General features: G+C 32.2%; 1 protein-coding gene across 5 annotated transcripts in view; it reads right to left on the reverse strand.

The window, feature by feature from the left end:
- PCMTD1 (protein-L-isoaspartate (D-aspartate) O-methyltransferase domain containing 1) overlaps positions 1 to 19,681 on the reverse strand; it is a 100,773-nt gene that overhangs the window by 22,626 nt on the left and 58,466 nt on the right. For 2 of the 5 annotated variants that reach the window (XM_077166741.1, XM_077166742.1), the window contains exons 3-5: positions 15,414 to 15,516; positions 4,378 to 4,549; positions 2,120 to 2,243 (exon numbers count right to left, since the gene is read on the reverse strand). In XM_077166741.1, the coding sequence (XP_077022856.1) occupies positions 2,120 to 2,243; positions 4,378 to 4,549; positions 15,414 to 15,516 (399 nt within the window). Of the gene's footprint in view, positions 1 to 2,119; positions 2,244 to 4,377; positions 4,550 to 9,495; positions 9,689 to 10,121; positions 10,605 to 15,413; positions 15,517 to 19,681 lie in introns of those variants that run through there. The other 3 variants (XM_077166743.1, XM_077166744.1, XM_077166745.1) reach the window with 3 other exon arrangements.

Genomic DNA, 19,681 nt, shown 5'->3' on the forward strand with positions numbered 1-19,681 from the left:
TATACTAACTCAAATCCTTGTTGAAAGTAGTCAAACCATACATTAGCAACAGACATGTTGGGAAAAAAAAATTTGCTAAATTATGAAAGGTTCAAATGTTTTAAACTGAGTGCATAATATCTTTCTAAATGAGATAAAAATTAATGTGTCAGAATCTTAGGAATACACAGAGTGGTTAACAAGTCTCCTTCGATGAAGCTCTTATAAGATAAAAATGCTCCTAACCACTCTTCCCAGGTTCATACAAAAAGACTTGCACAAGCTTTTCTCTCTCTCTACTCACTCTCCTTTCAAGCAGGGGAAAAAGGTTTATATGGCTTCTGATTTGCAGTAAGAAGCTGGCCCCGTGTGCCCCACCCTTTCCTCTCCTCTCTCTGGGATTTGCCTTCTTCTAAGCATACCCATGGGGCTTTGCTCTTCTGAGTTTACAAGGTAGACTTCCATGGCTGGGGAGGGGGTAGCTAGGGTTGCCTGTAATTTTGTGGGTAAGTCTATCTAATTTACAGTATAAACCTTAACCTATATCCTCCCAACTTGCCCTGACTGGTAAAAAAGGCTACCATTTCAATCCTTCCTACCTGACCTATATTTTGAATGCTCCGTTAGTAAGAGCTTGGGCAGGAGAAAAACAGGTGTAATTTAGTAACCCTACCAGAAGCCCAACACTACTTTCATCAAGCAATCATTACATACCAGGCATTATGACAAGCACTTTACAAAAATACTACTTCATATAATTCCAAAACCACCCCAAAAGGTTCCTAAGTCATACAGCTCAAAACAGAATACAATGAATACTGAAAAATAAAGTTAAATCTCTCTATAATAAAGCCAGACTGCTCTGAAATAAACTCATCTAAAAAGCAAACTAAGGCAAAAGTTATACTATGGTAAAGTTCATTTTTGATGAAGAACTTAATAGTTACCATTATATATGCCAAATCAATTACACTAATCTCTCTTCTTCCTTTGTCTCAATAGCACCCCTGATCACTCCCTCCTCCTTGAAATGCTCTTCTTTCTTGGCTTTCAACACCACTCTGTGCACAATGGTTTCTTTCCATAATGCAGGCCCTTGTTCTTGGTCTCCTTTGCTAATATCTTCCTCTGTTTCTTCTCTAAAAATGGTGGACTAAAGATCTAGTCATAATACTTTTCTCTCTCCACACTCCCCCTAAATGGTCTTATCCATTCTTGTATCTTAAAATGTCATTTAAAAATTCTCAATTTATATCTTCCTTGTATGTTATATTCACTTGACTACCTGACATTTGCATGCTAACAGAGAACTCAAATATGGCCAAAATTAAATACCTGATTTTCCTTATACCTAGCTCCAAACTATTCTACCTCTATTCTTAAAAAGAACAATAAATGGTATCATTACTCAGCCAGCCACACAAGGCAAAACTTTTAAATTCATTTTTCCTCCATCCCCATCAATCAATCTGTCAGCTAGTTTTGTTCTGTCTTACACTCATACCTTTAATATGTCCATAATTGTTCTTTCAAATAACTATACTTATACCAACAACCTTTCTCCCTGATTATTAAAAAAAAAAAAAAAACTTGTAACTAGCCTCCCTGCCTCCCAACAATAATCCATCCTCAGCATCCTCCATCATCCTGCCAATAAGCCTCAACCGCCCAGACCTTTATTCCTGGCCACAGAATGACCAAGCTCATTTTGGCCTAGTAACATTTGCACTGGCTGTCCCTTTGTATGGAAAAACTCTACCAACTAATTTTTATATGACTGGTTCTTTCATATTATTCTGGTCATAATTTGGATATTACCTCACCAAGAAGGCCTTGCTCACCACTATATCTAAAGTTGAGATCCTTCCTCACAACCAGTGACTAATACATCAGAAACTGTAATTAATGAATTCCTTTTTTGTTTGACCTGCCCTTCTTTTCATGTTCCCATGAATGCAGTTAATAATGTCTGGTACAAGGTAAGAGCTTTATTTTTTAAATGTTTAGTAAGTCCATCGAATATATTACTGCACATTTATTAAATTCTTCATAATTATATAAACCATTAAATCCCAAGCACGTTTGCTGAAAACCTTAAGTCCCAGTTCAAACAGAAAAAAACAAAACAGTGACTACTTACGGAGTCCCACTGAATCTGGTCTGCCATTATCATTCTTACTTGGTTGAACAAGTGGAGCAAATGAAACAGCAAGGATACTTTTACTTTCCCAAGTGTTTTGTCCAGTTCTCATAATTTGTGTTAACTATTTAGAGGGAAAAAAAGAAATACAAAAGCTTATTCCTGGAAATGTGATTATTTTACAGTCACAAAATATGACTGTGAGAGATTTACACAAAATTTTGTGTAAAATACATTTACACAAAAAATGGCTGTAAGTGATACAGAATCACTTATATTGAATGCAATCAAATTACTTCCACATTTTTTTGCTGTTCAAGATAGATGTTTCAAAGCCACTGAGATACCTAAATATGGCCAAGTGACTCGGAGTGTTAGATTTGGAGTCTAAAAGCTTCTGGGTACCACTCCAATCCATACTTGCCATAGGCTCCCAAAATACATGCTTAAGATTCACTCATCTGATTGAAACATATTAATAAAGCCATCTTTTGATTACTATACCAATCAATCAGATTCACACTTTTCCATGATGGTAATGATATACAGATTCTAAGTCTAACCCCAACTTGACAAATAAATGCTTTTAGTCACAAAAGGGCTAGGAAAGAGTTTTACATACTCAGAAAAAAAAAGCCATCACCAGTCCCAGGAAAAAATTTATTTCAGCATATATCTTATTCAAGTTGAACTGGTGTCTTTAAATTACAAAAAGCAGCTCATTATTATATTTTGTATTGTATAATAGAATATGATAAATGTTTAATAGCATACTGATGAGGGTCTCATATTTTAAATGTTTGAAAATATATCTTGAAAGGAAAAAAGATTATTATTTGGGAATCTAAACACTAGAATTATGTAAGAAACAAAAGTTTTCCAGGAACATTTTTTAATAAATATTTTTCTATTATACTTTTACAATAACTGGCAAACAATTTGCTTAAAAGCATAGCACATCATAAGGGTGAGACCCACTGAGATGCAAATGACAGCTAGTCTGTTAAGGGGCCACCAAAGATATATAAACTCAGAACCATTAAGCCAGGTCCCAGTCATTTTTGATCATCTATCTTCTGTAAAAAGCAAAAGGTGTTTTAAAATATTTCAGCTTTAAGTTAATGTGAACATTAAACATTATATTTCTTTGAAATATATTTTAACAAATTTTAAGTAATTTACTTTCTTTTTTTTGGGGGGGGATGCAAGGTCTGGGAATCAAACCCAGGTCTCCTGCATGGAAGGTGAGAGCATTCTACCACTGAACCACCCGTGCACCCTAAATAATTTACTTTTAAAAGGTCCACTCATTTTCTAAACCATAGGAAGCCAAAAATTTAATTTAAAAATGCTCATAAATGTCTGAAGAATATTTTCAATTGCAATTATATAACATTAAATGAAGACTTAAAAATTCACTTGTTTTATTAATGAGAGTAGTTCAAACCAAACCACACATTGGATTTCTTTTTGATATATTCAAAGAACTGAAGGGATGTTGAAACTGTACAGCTATGGTACATCAAATTTCAACCAGCACCTCCAGATGAAGAAACTGAAGGAAGGAGCAGCTTATCTAGTACCACACAGGGAGAACCTAGCTTCAGGCAGAAACCCAAATCTCCAATGCAATCTTTTCTAAATATGTTTTTCTTATATGATTAAGAGTTTATTTTTTGTATACAGATACATAGACCTGTGAAAAATACTCTTTAAACATTACAATCTATCTTTTACTAACAGCAATATTCCACCTTAAAAATAAAAGGGCCAAAAACAATACCTAAGTGATAGTTATAGTAGCATAACTTCAAAATGATGTGAAAATCTTCACTATGGTTAATTATATCTCATTAGGGGGTGTGAGGGAGAAAGGATTAAGGGACTTAGGGAATTAAACTGAAAAACAACTGCTTTGAAGGTTATTTTTAAAATAGTAAATTATTTTAGAAAATAGAAGCCTAACCATCTAGTTGTAACTTCTGTGTTATTGGGGTTCTGTGCTATTAGTACTTACAGAACCATGTTCATTTCTCGGGAGGAAGGAGAGAGCTTATTTCATAATTACATATTCAATAATACAAGCAAGACAATCTGATGAATGTCTATCACCCCCACCAGGATTTGAGTGTATCCCCAACATCTGGAACAGCACTGAGCATTTATTAAATGAAACACAGATAATTTGGTGTTTAAGAAAAGTAAAGACTAATTTGTTTGTTTTTCATGCTATTAAGCAAAAGGGCAGTGAAAGTTACCTGATCCTCTATAGGCATGACTAGAATGCCTCCAACTTTTAGTAATATTTTCATGTAGTTTTCATGGTCTTTCTGGACTCCAGCGCCACAATAAATTCGATCATACTGATGGCTGTCAGATGCTATCTGGAGGCAATTACCAACCACAAAGGCAGGTTCACAGAATTCAAATCTGCATAGAAAAATAAATTAATTTTAACTTATTCAAACAAAAAATTCACTCTAAAAAATTAACATAATCTGAAAAATTAATATAATCCAATCCTTTGAAATAATGAAGTTACAGAATTAATTTTAAGAATTAAAAATAATCATAAAATTTAATTTAAATATCATTCATGAAGTTTAACACTGAAAAAATGCATTGTTTTACTATCAATGATATAAGGGGTACATTTTCAAAACATTAACCTTATTTTTAGACACACTGAGATCTCATATAAGCCTTAAAAAATGAACACAGTGAAAAGCCCATACAATGAAAACTCTCAGAAATGATATATGATAATGAAGACAATAGCAAGGGTCAAACAAATAAGAAAAGACCTCACTTTCCCCTGTTTTTTCCAAAAAAAGGTGAGGGACTAGTGTAATGGGTAGGTCTTGTGCAATATTCATTTCAGTTTGACATTTTCAGGGAGGATAACAGTAGCAGAAATTTATCAGGAAAGGATACCAGTGTCCTTGCAGCCACTAAGAATAGGGATATTTTCCTAATCAATTTCGGCTGAGGAACATCGCAGGATTAGGACAGAGAATAGAATGAAGAGTTTTTTCTTTTACTGCTATTTTGGTTCCCTGTGGTCTTCTCTAAGAACAAAAGAAGAGATGTGGTTTCAAGAAAAAAGGTATTTATCCTGGCCACTCATTCCTGGTTACAGTGTTGGTTCATGGTGTATATAGCTATGCTTTTACAAACTATTCTATTTAAATTTCTACTTTATTTCTTAAATTCTGAAAAACGAAACTGAAAGTAGCCTCTCAATACATAGTATATACTTTATAATTAAAACCTCAATGAAATAAAGCATGAAATCTTTTAAAATTAATTCCTGTAATATCCTTTCACTTTTAAGTTAAAGTTGATACGACCATATAGCAAAATCAAACTATCTTTTGAGGATGAAATAATCCACATTAAAAGCTTTGGCATGCAGTAAAAATAATGACATTTATTTGAGTCACAATCATTTTTATTTTGTAAAATATATCCTAGCCTGTAGTAATTGATAGACTTATTACATGATAATTTTCCATGAAAATTCACTAAAACACAGAGACATTATAAATATTATTTTTTAAAACAAAGTTTACCAGATTTATGTCCTTTCCTCAACTTCCCAATTTCCTGGAGAGGGATGGGGGAGTGGTAAGCAGTTTATGCCGTATATTCTTTTCACCATCCTCTACACTAAGTTAGCCCATTCTCTGTTACTGCTTTTCCTGTAACCTCTGCTTCACTGCTCACAGTTTTCAGGCCTCTCTTCCATCATTATGCTCCCAATTCCTCAATATAAGTTAAAGCTCCCTAGAGTGCTATGGGAGACTCTATGATTCTACCATCAAGATGCCCTTCCTGGCTCACTTCCTGCCTGTGACTCCATCAGCGCATACTATGCTGCAATTGTGTCACTTGCTTCTAATTTCTTGAGGAATTATTGCAAACTGTTCCAAAGTCTCTTTCTTTGACTGAAATACCCTTTTCTCTCTTACTAGTAAATGCTCAATATTCTTCAAGACACAGTTCAAACACCAGCTTCACAATGAAGTATTTCCTAACAGTAATAAGACCTCATTCTTCTGATTTACACAGCACACACACACCAGTGTACATTTTTCTGTTTTATTTCTCTTATATTCGAGAGAATGGAACAATCTCTGACTGTCATAATAATGCCAAAATAGAAGTTCTTGGCTTTTAGGTAATGAGATAGTATGGATCACATGGTTTAACTATTTTTATAAAACTCATATTGAGTATTCTTTAAAAAGTTACACTATTTTCAATATGGTCTTTCTAAAAAAAAAATCCTCATTCTTATTAAAATTAATTTTAAATAACTTAATTTTATAATAATTTAAGCCAGTCATAATTCTTAAAATGAAGTGATCAAGGAATTTAAATAATCAAAATTTTGAATTACTGAACTTTTTTTCTCATTAAGGGTTTTAACTCAAAAATGTGCTTACAGTTTCAAATGCTTTCTACTGATTAGAAATAAAAGATAGTTTACAAAACTATTACCTAGGAAAACACCATTACAGAGAAACAACTTACAAATAAAACCACTTCTCATATTAGTGATACTTTACATATTCTCAATCCCAGAAAAATGATCTAGAGAGAATTTCATGCTTGATTCTAGTGTGTAACTCTGGGCAAGATACCTTATGCCACTAATTAGCACAGTCCATTCATTCAAAAAGTATTTACTGAGCACCAGCTGCATGTGAGGACTGGGGTTACAATGGGGAACACTTATGGAATCTACACATAGTGGAAGGAGCACGCATCAAACAATGCCACTAATTAAAGTATTCTTTACAACTGTGACATATACTTACTCCAAAGGAAAGGAATATGATCCTATAAGATTGAGGCTACTGGGATCAGAGGTTTCCCTGAGGAATGACAAGCTGTGATCTGAAAGATGAGACTTAAACAACCTAGAGTTGCACTATCTAATGTGGGAGATACTAGTCACAAGCAGACACTGAGCCCTTGAAATGTGTGTCCAGTGTAAACTGAGATGTACTGTAAGGATAAAATTCACATGACTTTTAGACTTTTCTTTGTTGCAACAGCTACACAAATTGAAATGACTTCTTTATTTATTGTAGGTAAATAAGGAGTCTGAGATATTTTCTCCTTGAAAGAAACACAATCTTCCCTTTGAAACATTGTCCTGGTTTTCCTGCTACCTCTGAATATCTTTTGAATTTTAATTGTATCTCCATCACCTATTACGGTTCTCAAAACACAATTTCTAAATGAGTGAACCAAATAAGAAACATAAGTGCCTTTTATTATATTTCCTACCTACCGATTTTAAATATGAACACAAATTCACAAGTTAAATATGCTAATCACAAAACAACAGTGCTAAAAGAGAACCTGCCCAGAATAAAGTTACAGATAAAAGCACACGCCTATAGAACTTTCTATATTAAAATGGTGGTTCATGTTTTACTGTGTTGGTTACTATTATAACTGTAGCTTCATGATACAGAATACATGGTATTTCTTCTAGCATGCCCCCCAAAAAAGCAAAATTCAAATAGAAAAACAAAAACAAATTCATGCCTTTAATGAATAAAACCAACTCCCCTACAATTGAAAGGCACATTTTTGAAGGGAGGTGGAGCTTTCTTAAGATCTTAATAAGGCACTTTCATTTGACTATTAGGAAGTACTTGAGGAAACAACTTGAGTGTTTACCCTTCTGATGGAGATCAGAATCAGCACACCTACTTCTACCTGGTAAGTGTTACAAGGTATCCTTGTAGAGAAAAATTAAGTTTCTTAAATTTATCAATAGTTTTTAGTAATGGGAAACACACACTTCTAAAAAATGCATATAGAATCTTTACATATTCAAACTAATTTCCTTTACCAGAATATTCAAATTTGAAAGTTTAGTTGAATTTAAGAGGCAATATCACAAAAGGGTTGGATTATTTCTAGACATGAAAATAGTAAAAATTAAAGGACATTACTAAAATTGGGGGAAAACTGTAATATTTTTAAACGTTGGCTCCAAAACATCTAGAACATGGAGAGAATTCATTTGCAATATAATGACAAAAAAAGTTTTAACACTACAAATTTAGGAGTTATTTTTAAAATGTCTAAAAGAGATCATGTCCCATCTGGGGATTATTTATTATACTTGTAACTATGGCTTGGGCTTTTCTATCTATAATACATGAATCCTTCACAATTATTTTTTTTTAAACTCTCAAATTACACATTCTTACAACAATATGTTTTTTATTTAAAAATGGGTTATGGATTACCTTTCCTAATAAAGTACTTATATCTGAGCCTTATTATTTCTGACTGGGTATAGAGTTGAGAATCTTACATGTTTTATATTCTGAGGCCAAAATTATGTTTTGTTTTCATAACATTTTAAGTAAATAAATTCATACCAATCATGTTATAGAATGATCAAAATTCCACTGCTGATATTTTTCTAAAAAGTCTATGATTAAAATTTTTCAAGTTCATGTTTATGAAGATGCTTCTTTACATGTAGGAATAATTAAATGATTGATTCAAGTTATAACTGATGGCTACCATGTTACTAAACAGAGGAAATAATAATTTCTCTTAATTCCTCTGAGAGAAAGAAGAAAATAAATAACACATTTTCTTTCTTATGCTTTGACTATGTATTGAAAGCTCTACTGTACCTAGGTTTTCACTAATTTCAACAGACAAAAAACTAAACTATAAACAGAATTTCTGTAATCTGGAAGACTACAGCAATAAACTAACCAAAAGTTCTCAGCTTACTCCAAAATACCGCACTATTCATATATTTACACATATAATCAGATTACAAATAGCTAAAGAGAAAATCCAAGTTCCACCTCTTCACATCAATCACACACTAAATGAAATCTGAGAAGAATAAGCTGCAAGAAATCTACCTAAATCGTACTTCTATAATTTTAATTATAAAAGTATGATACATACATCTTTCCCTATTTTTATATCTTTTTAAGGAAAATTCACTAAAATTTTTTATCTCTAAGTAAAATTAGCAATCATTTTTATTCTTTGAAGAAAATTTCCAAATCAAAATTTCCCAGATAGAAATGACTCACCCACCTAAATTACAATATAAATTGTCTGTACACACACAAAAAATCAGCAGTCCTAAAATGTTTGTAAAAAGCACATTCACTCTAGGCTTATAATAATCTAGTGATTTAAGCCTAAAAACCCAATGACTGATATTTGGACTTCCTTTTATGCAGAGGGAAAAATATTTTACATACACATTCTACAGTGTATACTGGAAATTATTTACGGGAAATCTGTAACTCATATATATCTTGGTTTAGACATGAGAACTTGCCCAAAATAACACCAGGATTCTAATCTCTTACCTTAGCAGTGGATTTCTTTATAGGTGCATGCTGGAATATCTTCATCTTGAGACGGACAGATGATTTCGTTCACAGCAGGGACCTTTGCCAACTTGCCCATATAATTCTTTTGATAAGCTGCTAGGAGATCAGGGTGACCTAGCCTTGCCCTGTAGCTTCCCTCTTAGACGGATAGTCTAGGTCTAGGAGCTGACTGAGAGTAGAAAAAACAACATTCCCCTTCAATACACTGTGGAAGTGGGGGCTGACAATTTGCACACCTAGTTTATCACGTGCCACAGGAGGATACTGTCATTGAAATTTTAGACAATTATTCCAATGGAATAAAGGAATTTCAAGGACAAGGGAAAGAATCCTATCTTGTTCTCATACCTCATCCAAAACAAACTGCCGAATGAAATCACAGAAACTTCTTTTCTTAAACATTTTGTCAAAATACACATTTTGAGTTATAAGACCTATGACTATTTTATTAAAACAAAACAAAACTTCAGAACTTTCCATTGTGAAGAAAATCTAGGGAAATGTTAATTTCTTCATCTCCAAATGTAGTTATACCATTCAAAGACTCTTAAAACCAATAATTAAGCTATTGAATTAAAACAATTAGAAAAACAAGACTTTACCTTTTCAAGTATTTTCCCTTCCAACTGCATCAAACATCTCAGATTAATTTAAGCAGTATTCAAAGCAAAGTGTTAAAAGTATATACAGTGATTTTTCATTGAAGGAAGTGTCAGAAGAAATCCTTAGGACCAAAAACAATCTCTAAACATCTTTAAAGGAAATGTGACAAGTCAGTCATATAAATGTTGAGTCTTCATGTTATTCAATAATTTCTTCTCCTAAACATGTGTTTGAATTCATCAAACTTTTCTGCATGCCATTTCTAACCGATATGCTAAATTATAAAACTGATTTCTCTGTCCCAACATTTGAATGTTTGCAATAATCTAACAATGCACTTACAACCTATGAAAATTGCTATAAAACTACCTTCTGAACATTATCAACATACCATGTTTAAATACCTGAGAAAAATTTTGAAATAATGTTGAATATATATAGAATTAAATATGACAAAACCACTTCAAGTATGTCATAATTCTCTTAAAGATGAAGCAGGGCTGCTCCAGTAATATAACAGAATATAGAAGCATTTAATTTTTTTTAATGCAAATAGAATATGTGAAAAATGAGCCTATAATAGTTTTAATTAGCAAACTAGACATTGCCATAAACCGATTAAATCTTCCAAAATACAAAAGACCATTCTAATTCTGAAATTAAAAGTTATACTTCAATTAAATTTGAGGAATGTGTTGCCTCTCCCATTCACCCTGCCCCCAACAATAATTCATGTCATAGGGAAGACTTATTAATAAACTAATCAATGGGGTAGATGCAGTCTTAATAAAAATGCTATAGTACATTGAACCACTGCCACTCTGAAAGCACTGCTTAATTCTAATTCAAAGAAAATAAATAATGAAAATAAAATTTTGTTTTAACTTTTAAATCTGAAATTAAGTTGCTAGGCTGAAATTCATTGGTAGCAGTCTACTTAACTAGGAACAAATATGAGAATAAATCAACATTTACATCATGATAGCCAAATCAAACCTAAGTAAAAAGACTGGCTGTTCAGTTCACATCCTCACTCTCTCAACACTCAGTCTTTCCATTTGGAAAATGTGAACACCAGTATCACCTCTAGGACTGTGGATAAAGTTCTTTAGAACAGAATAACATACTGAAATAAATAGGTAATTGATACTAAGTGCTATTATTTTTATCATCTCATTGTTTTTTTCATCACTATCATGACTCCATTGTATGATAAAACAATTACACACAAGCAATAGTACTCCATTCATGTGGAATAAAAATTCCCAACAAATTAGACAACACAGCATTCATTAGGCTACTGATAGACTACAGATATTAGAGTATTTCCAAAATGAGCTCTAGTGTTTTTGGGGGTGGGTAAAGTAGGAGGAAATCATCCTCTCCAAAACCCTGCATTCTAGAAACCAAGTCAACTACATGCATGTATCCATATTAAATAAATATATAACTGTAGTTATAAACGCTATACTAAATAAGCAGCTCATTTTCAAGGTATTTACAGGGTAAAACTTTTACAATTCTGGCTCCTTAAACTGACATACTCTTCCAAGTAACTAAAGCAAGAGACGATTTTGCTTACTGCACATGCACAAATACTGACTGACATCATCTGACCTTTCTCAAGCTCCTCCTTCCTACACAGAACACTAGGCATACAAGGGCCTCTAAAACCTAGGCAAATCAAAGGCCTAAGGACTTGTCTAGGTTACACTGGGTTAAAATAAAGAGGATTTGGAGAGGTTGTGCAAAGACTAAGGAATAGGGGTCCGCAAACTATGGCCATGGGCTAAGTACAGCTTGCCACCTGTTTTTGTAAAGTTTTACTGGAATACACATTCATTGATGATTTATCTATGGTTGCTTCACACAACAATGGCAGATCTGAACAGCTGTAACAGACCATTTAGATCAGGGAGCCTAAAATATTTACTATCCTGCTCGTTAGAAATTTGACAAATGTTTTAGAGGACGCTTAAAATCCGATAGTTTCATAAGGGTATTTCATATTTCAGCATATTTGGGCATACCATGGGTATCAAAAGAACAAACAATTTATGAGAACCTCCTCCTCTTTCCCATCTCTAAGTACTGTGAATTCAGAGTAGCCAACTTATTTCAGTGCTGGTATAGGACTAAGAAATAGAAAGTTTAAAAACACATATATTATAATAAGGAAACTTTTTTCTAAAAGAATACTACTTTAAAGACTCAGCAACCAAGTTTTATACACACACAAAAGAAACATTTGTATTTTTTAAAGGTCATCTTACATCATATATTCTAATATTGATTAGTGCATGGATTTGTACCCTGTCTACAGTACTTTTGAAAATAGGCCTGATTTTAAAAAGATCCAAACCAATAGGATAAATAAGATCTGAAGAGTAGCTAATAGAATCTTAGATCTATTCTTTAGATTGCTAATTGATTTCAGATCTATTCTTCTCCATGTTACACATAATCAAAGATAATCTGGTGCGACACAAATAGCAATTATTTTCCTGAGTTAATTTATATTTTGTTCATTAAAATATGCATTTTGATGATACACACACAAATTAAATATAAGTAAATTGCTTGGAAATGCTATCTTTAAAGTCACTTTGCCCTCTATTTGCCAGTTTTTCCTCTGATGTGCTTAAAAAAAAACTGAAAACAAGTAGAAATAATATCTATAATCTTTGGTTGGTGTGACAGTGGCTCAGAGGCAGAATCCTTGTCTGCCATGCCAGAGACCCGGGTTTGATTCCCGGTGCCTGCCCATGTGAAAAAAAAAAAAAAAAGAATATCTATAATCATCAAGAAAACACAGCAAAAAAATCATGGAAACACAAACTGAGTAAGAAGAAAAATACTGTATCTTTGTAATTTGGGTCACAAAACTAAATGATATAAAAAAATTAAAAAATAAGAACCTGCTGCATGAACTTTAACTGCTAAACTTCCAACCACTCACTACACAAAATAAAACATTTTCCCAGTACCTACTATTCTTTGCATGTAAGCTACTTGCATGATCTGAAATATACAACATTAATATTTGAGACCATATCTGGAGAACTTGAAAAGTAGGATAATATAAGTTTCAAAAACTAATTTTTTCAGATTAGTTTAATATAAGATCTGTTTCGAAAGTAAGTTGTAACACTTCAGAATCAAAAATAAGTTGTAATACTTCAGAAACAAGTAAAGTTTAACTGATTATAAGGTAATTAACATAAGACCATTAAAAATCATAACGAAACATTTAGATTGAGTCATAGCACTGTATTTATGATACATTATTTCATGAATAACTAACCTGCTAACAGAGTAACAGCAAAATAAAACTCAAGAATACAAGTCAAGGAAATCTGATCATTTTACATGAAACCCAATTTAGAAAATTTTAAGAAATTGATATACTAAAATACATAGTCTTTAAACATCTGGTTTATGTATTATGTAATATTTATGTCAACAGAGAAATGCTTTAAATAATAGCACATTTTACTGCTTCCCAAGACTATACCTACTTGTAAGCAATAAACCTGAGCTCCACAGACACTTCCAAGGAAATGCTTCAGGGATTTAATCTGTGCTGTCTGAATTAATGACCCAAAACTGTACTATTGTGTTTTTAAAGAGTTACAGCATCAAATGTATTAATATCTACCATAAAATGAACCCTACAATAGATCATTTCTTTAATAATTACTTTTACATTTTCTAATTAAAACTATATTAAGAAGTCCTTCCATGTACCTTAAATTTCAACAGAAAAACAAATAAACAATAGGAATTCAATAATTCAAAAAACTCTACAGTTATAAAAAACTATATAAAATATTCATGTGCACATATTAAACACTTACGATATTACTAGTCACAAGATAGAAACGATAAAGATACAAAAGGATATTAAAATTGAATTCCAATTCAAAATAACTTGGGCTAAAAACTATTTTATCTTTGTCAGATACATTATTCTTGGAAATAAAATATGAACCAACACGGTAAGCACTTGAAAAATTATTCAAAATGTGAACTAAATGCTAATTATTTCTAAGAATAAGCATATATAAAATAATGGCTAGCCTTCACCAAATTCAACCAAAAAATTCATGTGGTTTCCTCAAATACATTAATTATGGCAAAAATAAAGCATGAGCATTTCCCAAATCATCTAAGTCAGCCTGACTGGGGTCTTTAATAAACCAACTGCAATAATATCGAGGTGGAACCAGACTTTGCCTTCCTCTATGGCACTCATAATTCTGCTGCCTTCTTCCTGGCCAAGGAAAGAATACCAAGGACAATGGTATTCTGTCCTTCAACCAATCAAGTGTCATTTTGCCAGGGATAGATACAAACTGGCAATGGTAAAGGTAAACAAAGAAAAGGGCAAGGGAAAGGAGAGGAGAAAGGAAAATACACTCCTGAGGAGGTAGACAGAAACTTCTTGGCTTCTTTTCCTTGGTATCGTCCCCAAGCCTAACCTCTCTAGAGGAAAATCTCCTCTGGTGTTGACTCCCCTAAGGGTCTCACCTTGAGGTGTGTTCATGACCAAGGGCTGCAGGTAAGGGAGGGCCTGCTTCCAGCAAGCCAAGCTGGAACTCTGAATGTGTTTTTGCTATATAAAGTGACTAAATGTCCTAAGCTTGTGATTCCTAATTTTTTAAGGCTTTTTTCCTTTGCAAATTATGGGGACTTAGGCAGGAAAATGAGATCTAAACACCCTCCAAATTTTGCAGAGTTCATGGATTTCAGCCTAAGAGTCCTTACCCCATACTATTTATCAATACTGAATTTTAGTAGCACTACTCATTAAACAAGTCCAAGAACCAAACCCTGTACAATATATTTTATAAGGAAACATATATTCTGAGTCCAAACAAAACTTTTTTATGCTACCAGGTATCTCTCCTATGTAACAAGAAAAGATGGCAGAGCTATTAAATTACCACACCAAAGGTATAAAACCAGAACACATTCTAATCTCAAGCCATCTTTATAAGGTTTACCTCCAGAAAAGATACTTATGATTTTTAATAAGTGAAATCTTACTCTAGTAATACCTAATTAGTAGTAACAAAAAATAAAGGCTATTTCATTCATTTATAACTTACTATACATTTACGTAGAATAAAAATCATAGCATGAAATGATTTTCCTAACTCATTTTTTTCTCTCATTTCTGATGCATTCAAATGACATTTGATGATCTAATAATAAACTAGTAGTGCTTAGAAACAGGGATGTGATACATATCTATTTATCAAACCAAAACTACAGATACAAATACTTACTTATCAAAGCTATCACTATTTTTGATGAAGCTCTCCAGTTTTTCCTTGGCATATTCCACCACATCTGAATGAAGCTCAATCCCATGATTTATTCCAAAAGGACCTGCAATCGTAGTAGCAGCATTTTTATAAAAATATTAAAAATGCCTTTACAGAACTCTTGATTTCTGCTCACTTATCTACCACAGAAGTATTTAAAGAAGGCTTAAAATAGAAGAACATCTGCTAATCACAGATTAAAAAGTTGAATGGAAATCTATTTACACATTGCTTTAAAAAGAAAAAAAGAAGTTCCACTGAGTTTTCTATCAAAAAGTACTATTGTGCGTAGGGTTGACCCCTAAAGTTCTCTTAAGGGAGTGGCTTTTCTGGCAGGGCAGTGCTGCCAGAGGAAGAACATTTCTAAATGATTTCTGAGTTCTTTGCCATTATATTTTCATTAGCTAAAAATTTGATAATTTTTAAATGCATAAAACCATGGGTTTATATAAATATATATAAATTTCTCACCATCCCTACCAATAAATGCTAAATTCCTCAAAAGTTTAGACCATATTCTGTTTTTTCGAAGCTCCATGTCTGGGAGAATGCTGCCATCAGGCACTCACTGCAAGAGCTGATTTTACTCTCTTGTTCCAGAATATTTCACACTTCTCATTTGGCATTTCTTCTTACACACAGCCAAGGATGGCATGACCTCCCAGGAATAGGGTAGAACAGGGGAGAGCTTTCTCAACCCCAGGAGATGATTTTGGAAAGACTCCTTTTCCCACCCTGGAACCAGCTCACTAACAATACCATCAACCGGACTCACCATTAGCTAAGGATACACAACCACCTCTCCCATGATTCACATGAAAGAAAGACACACAAGCCCATCTAGTTATGCTAGTTTCTTCTGAACTTCAGAAATTGGGTCAATCAGGTTTTCCCTACTCAACATTCTGATATGTTTTAACTTTGAAATTGATCTCCTAAAAAAGAATTGTGAATATAATTTATTTTCCATATTTTTAGGAACTACTTAACTAGATGTGCCCCCTAGTAAAGTCACTAAAAAATGTAATATATAGGAATTGTTTCTATCTACCTCTAAGTTTTCTGAAATTTTAAAATTATATATTAATAAATCATGGTTTTATTGTTCAGAGGGCTCATGAAAAAAAAATGGTCTGTGATCTAGAAAATACCCAAACTATAAAATTAAACCAAATGATAAATTTCAAGCCAGTATCAAATAAAGATAAAGCTCTAACCTGTCAAGACTTCTGCCATATTCCACTTTTTGACTGATTCTTTTTTTAAAATATATTCAAATAGGAAGAGTAAATAAATAAAAGTGGCAAAAAAAATTAAACTTAGAGAAGTATGCACAATGACAAACTTTTAATTTAGTATTAAATGTGTATAATTTAAGAACTTGAATTTCTATAAGGGTCGAAAGTTAAGGTATTAGGAAAACTCAAGTTTTCCTCATTTGATTCGAATTAAATTACAAATGCATATTATGTATACCATAAGGAAAATATTCTATGAAATGAATCTAATTTCCATTTCATCCATTTAAAATATTCCACTGAATGCAAAACGTAAGTGATTTTTCTATTGACATTATCCATCCTGATCTAGTAATAGTAATTAACCATGTTTATAAAAAAAAGAAAATGAGGGCTACATAGATCAGAGATCAATAAAAAGTTTCCTGTAAGATCAAATGTATAGGCACTAAAGGATAGTAAGTAAATAAAATAAAATACATAAGCACTATATTATAAAAGAATCTGGAAATTAAGGCTTCTATTCAATATTTCAAATGAACAGTCCTAATTAACGCCCTAATTAACAGACAGAGTCTGTATTTCAGAGTTTGAATAAAAAGGGACTAGATAGGCTATGCTTCACTTAAAAATGCTACTGGTCTTTTTTCCCTTTTTCTTGCTTTCTGCTTACTATCTAAAAGCAAAGTGAGACCTTTCAGAGTTAACATTGGAAGTTTAAGAAAATATAAGAAGTTTTTTTTTACATAATAAGAGGTTTAATGCAGGATGATTAATATAAAAAAGACAAGTTAGTATATAAAGGATTTGTTGACAAACAATTTCATATATACAAATGTGGATCATATTACGTACTAATATCAAGGGCAAGACACAATTTGCAATTTTTTTTAAAATGAAGCATAAATTTGACTGCAGATTCAATGAATTTCAATGCATTTGATTTTGTATTTACCAATGTGAAGGAATAATATTTTCTATAAATTAATCTGGGTGGAATTAATTTTAAATTAATCATGGAGACATTTTTATATTACTACTTGCTAATCTGCATATAATAGCAATAATAAAAATATTAAAAAGGAAATGCATTAAAAAGGCAAAACTTAATAGCAATCTCACCAACATCTGATTTATTTAGAACGTGATATACAAATAGAATGCATCTAATGTACAATAAAAATGTAATGCATAATGAAAATTTTCAAATACTGATTGTGGTGATGAATGCACAACTGTATGATGATACTGTGAGCCAGTGATTGTACACTTTGGATGATTAAAGGGTAGGTGAATATATCTCAATAAATTTGGATTTTAAAAATGTAATACACTGCTAAATTTTATAACTCATATTTGACATCTGTATTAAAAATAATAAATGGAAAATAAAGCATAGAAAGCTGAAAAGCAAGAATAGCTGTTTCTGGGGAAGAGTACTGAGAGGTCTGGAGTGGGAAAACTATTTTCACCAGTATAACATTTTTTCATAGCATGTTTTATCCATATAAATAGGTAACTTCAGTCAAAAAATAATTGGCTAGTGAAAGAAATGAAAAATAAGAGTAGAAGATTTTTAAGTAAATAAAATAAGTAATATAAAATAATTCTAGTAGAAAGGTACACATCATCAAAGTAAAAAAATGTACAGTACCTAAAAAAAGGTGTGAGGCCAGATGAAACATATATTTGACTGAGGATTCAATGAATTCCAATGCATTTGATTTTGTATGTACCAATGTGAAGGAATAATATTTTCTATAAATTAATCTAGACTTAATTTTTGTAATAAATTTTTTTTTAATAAAATACTACCTGTTGACAGCTATTATTAGTAGCTAGATACTAAAAAGGAAACAAAAATATACATAGAAGTTAAAGTTTATTAAAACAAATACAGTTACTGGAAAAAAATCTAAGTATATTATTTAATTTTAGAAATTATTTTCAAGGCTGGCAAAAGTTCACTTCTTCAGAGCAATAGCAAATTATAATAAAATCCCAATAAAATACATTTTAAAAATTTATTTTATAAATAGATTTTGCAAATAAATACACATATTTATTTTATAAAAAGAAACTATTTTTCTGTTGTAGTAATTGTATCTAATGTAGCTCATTTCTCATCTACCAGAAGTCAGTACATATTTCAATAATTATTAGGTACAATATGTAAATATGCAGTACCACCATTTCTTATTTACATCCCTTCTGAGCCCACATGACACCTGACTTGTGAACCTCCACCTGCTCTAGAGCACCCTGAGAAGGCTGTTTGAGACTGTGATGGGACAAGTGGAATGTACCTGAAGCAGCCCAGGGAAACCTGTCAGCTTCACACTACATCTGAGTGAAGGTCTCGATGCTTCCGGTAATTTCAGTAAAGCTAATTTATAGAACACAGCCACAGGCAAAAGCAGCTTCATAATAAAAAAGAAGAAGATATGTAACTCAATGAATTCAAGATAGGATTTCAACGGAAGATTCTGAGGTCTGAAAATTGAGGTGTAGGGAGGAAAAGAGTGAATTTAAGGAGAGATGTCATGATTCCCTATCCTAGTTCCTCCTCATACCAATTGTATCATCTAAGATTCATCACTTATCACTGGATGACAATTTCCTAATCTATAAAATGAAAAAGATATATACCCTACCTCCCTCCTGGGTCACTGGAAAGATCATATAAATTTGTAAAAGTGCTTGACACACTATAAAATATGGCTACAGATGGCTGTTATAAATTATTATGTGATCTCTCTCCATACATATAATTGGTTAAATCACAGAAGTAAGACTATAACCCATATTACTGATTCTCAACCCCGATGGCATATTAGAATAATCTGGCTATTTTTAATTTAATTTAATTTAAATAATTACATTTAATTTTAAAAGTATATTAAATTACAAAGTAGATAATATTTAATTTGATTTAAACTGTAGATGTCTGGGCCCCACCTCAGGCAGAAAGTAAGTTTCTTGGGGGGTGTG

The sequence above is a fragment of the Tamandua tetradactyla genome, chromosome 6 (assembly GCF_023851605.1).
Source record: "Tamandua tetradactyla isolate mTamTet1 chromosome 6, mTamTet1.pri, whole genome shotgun sequence".
Taxonomy (NCBI): domain Eukaryota; kingdom Metazoa; phylum Chordata; class Mammalia; order Pilosa; family Myrmecophagidae; genus Tamandua; species Tamandua tetradactyla.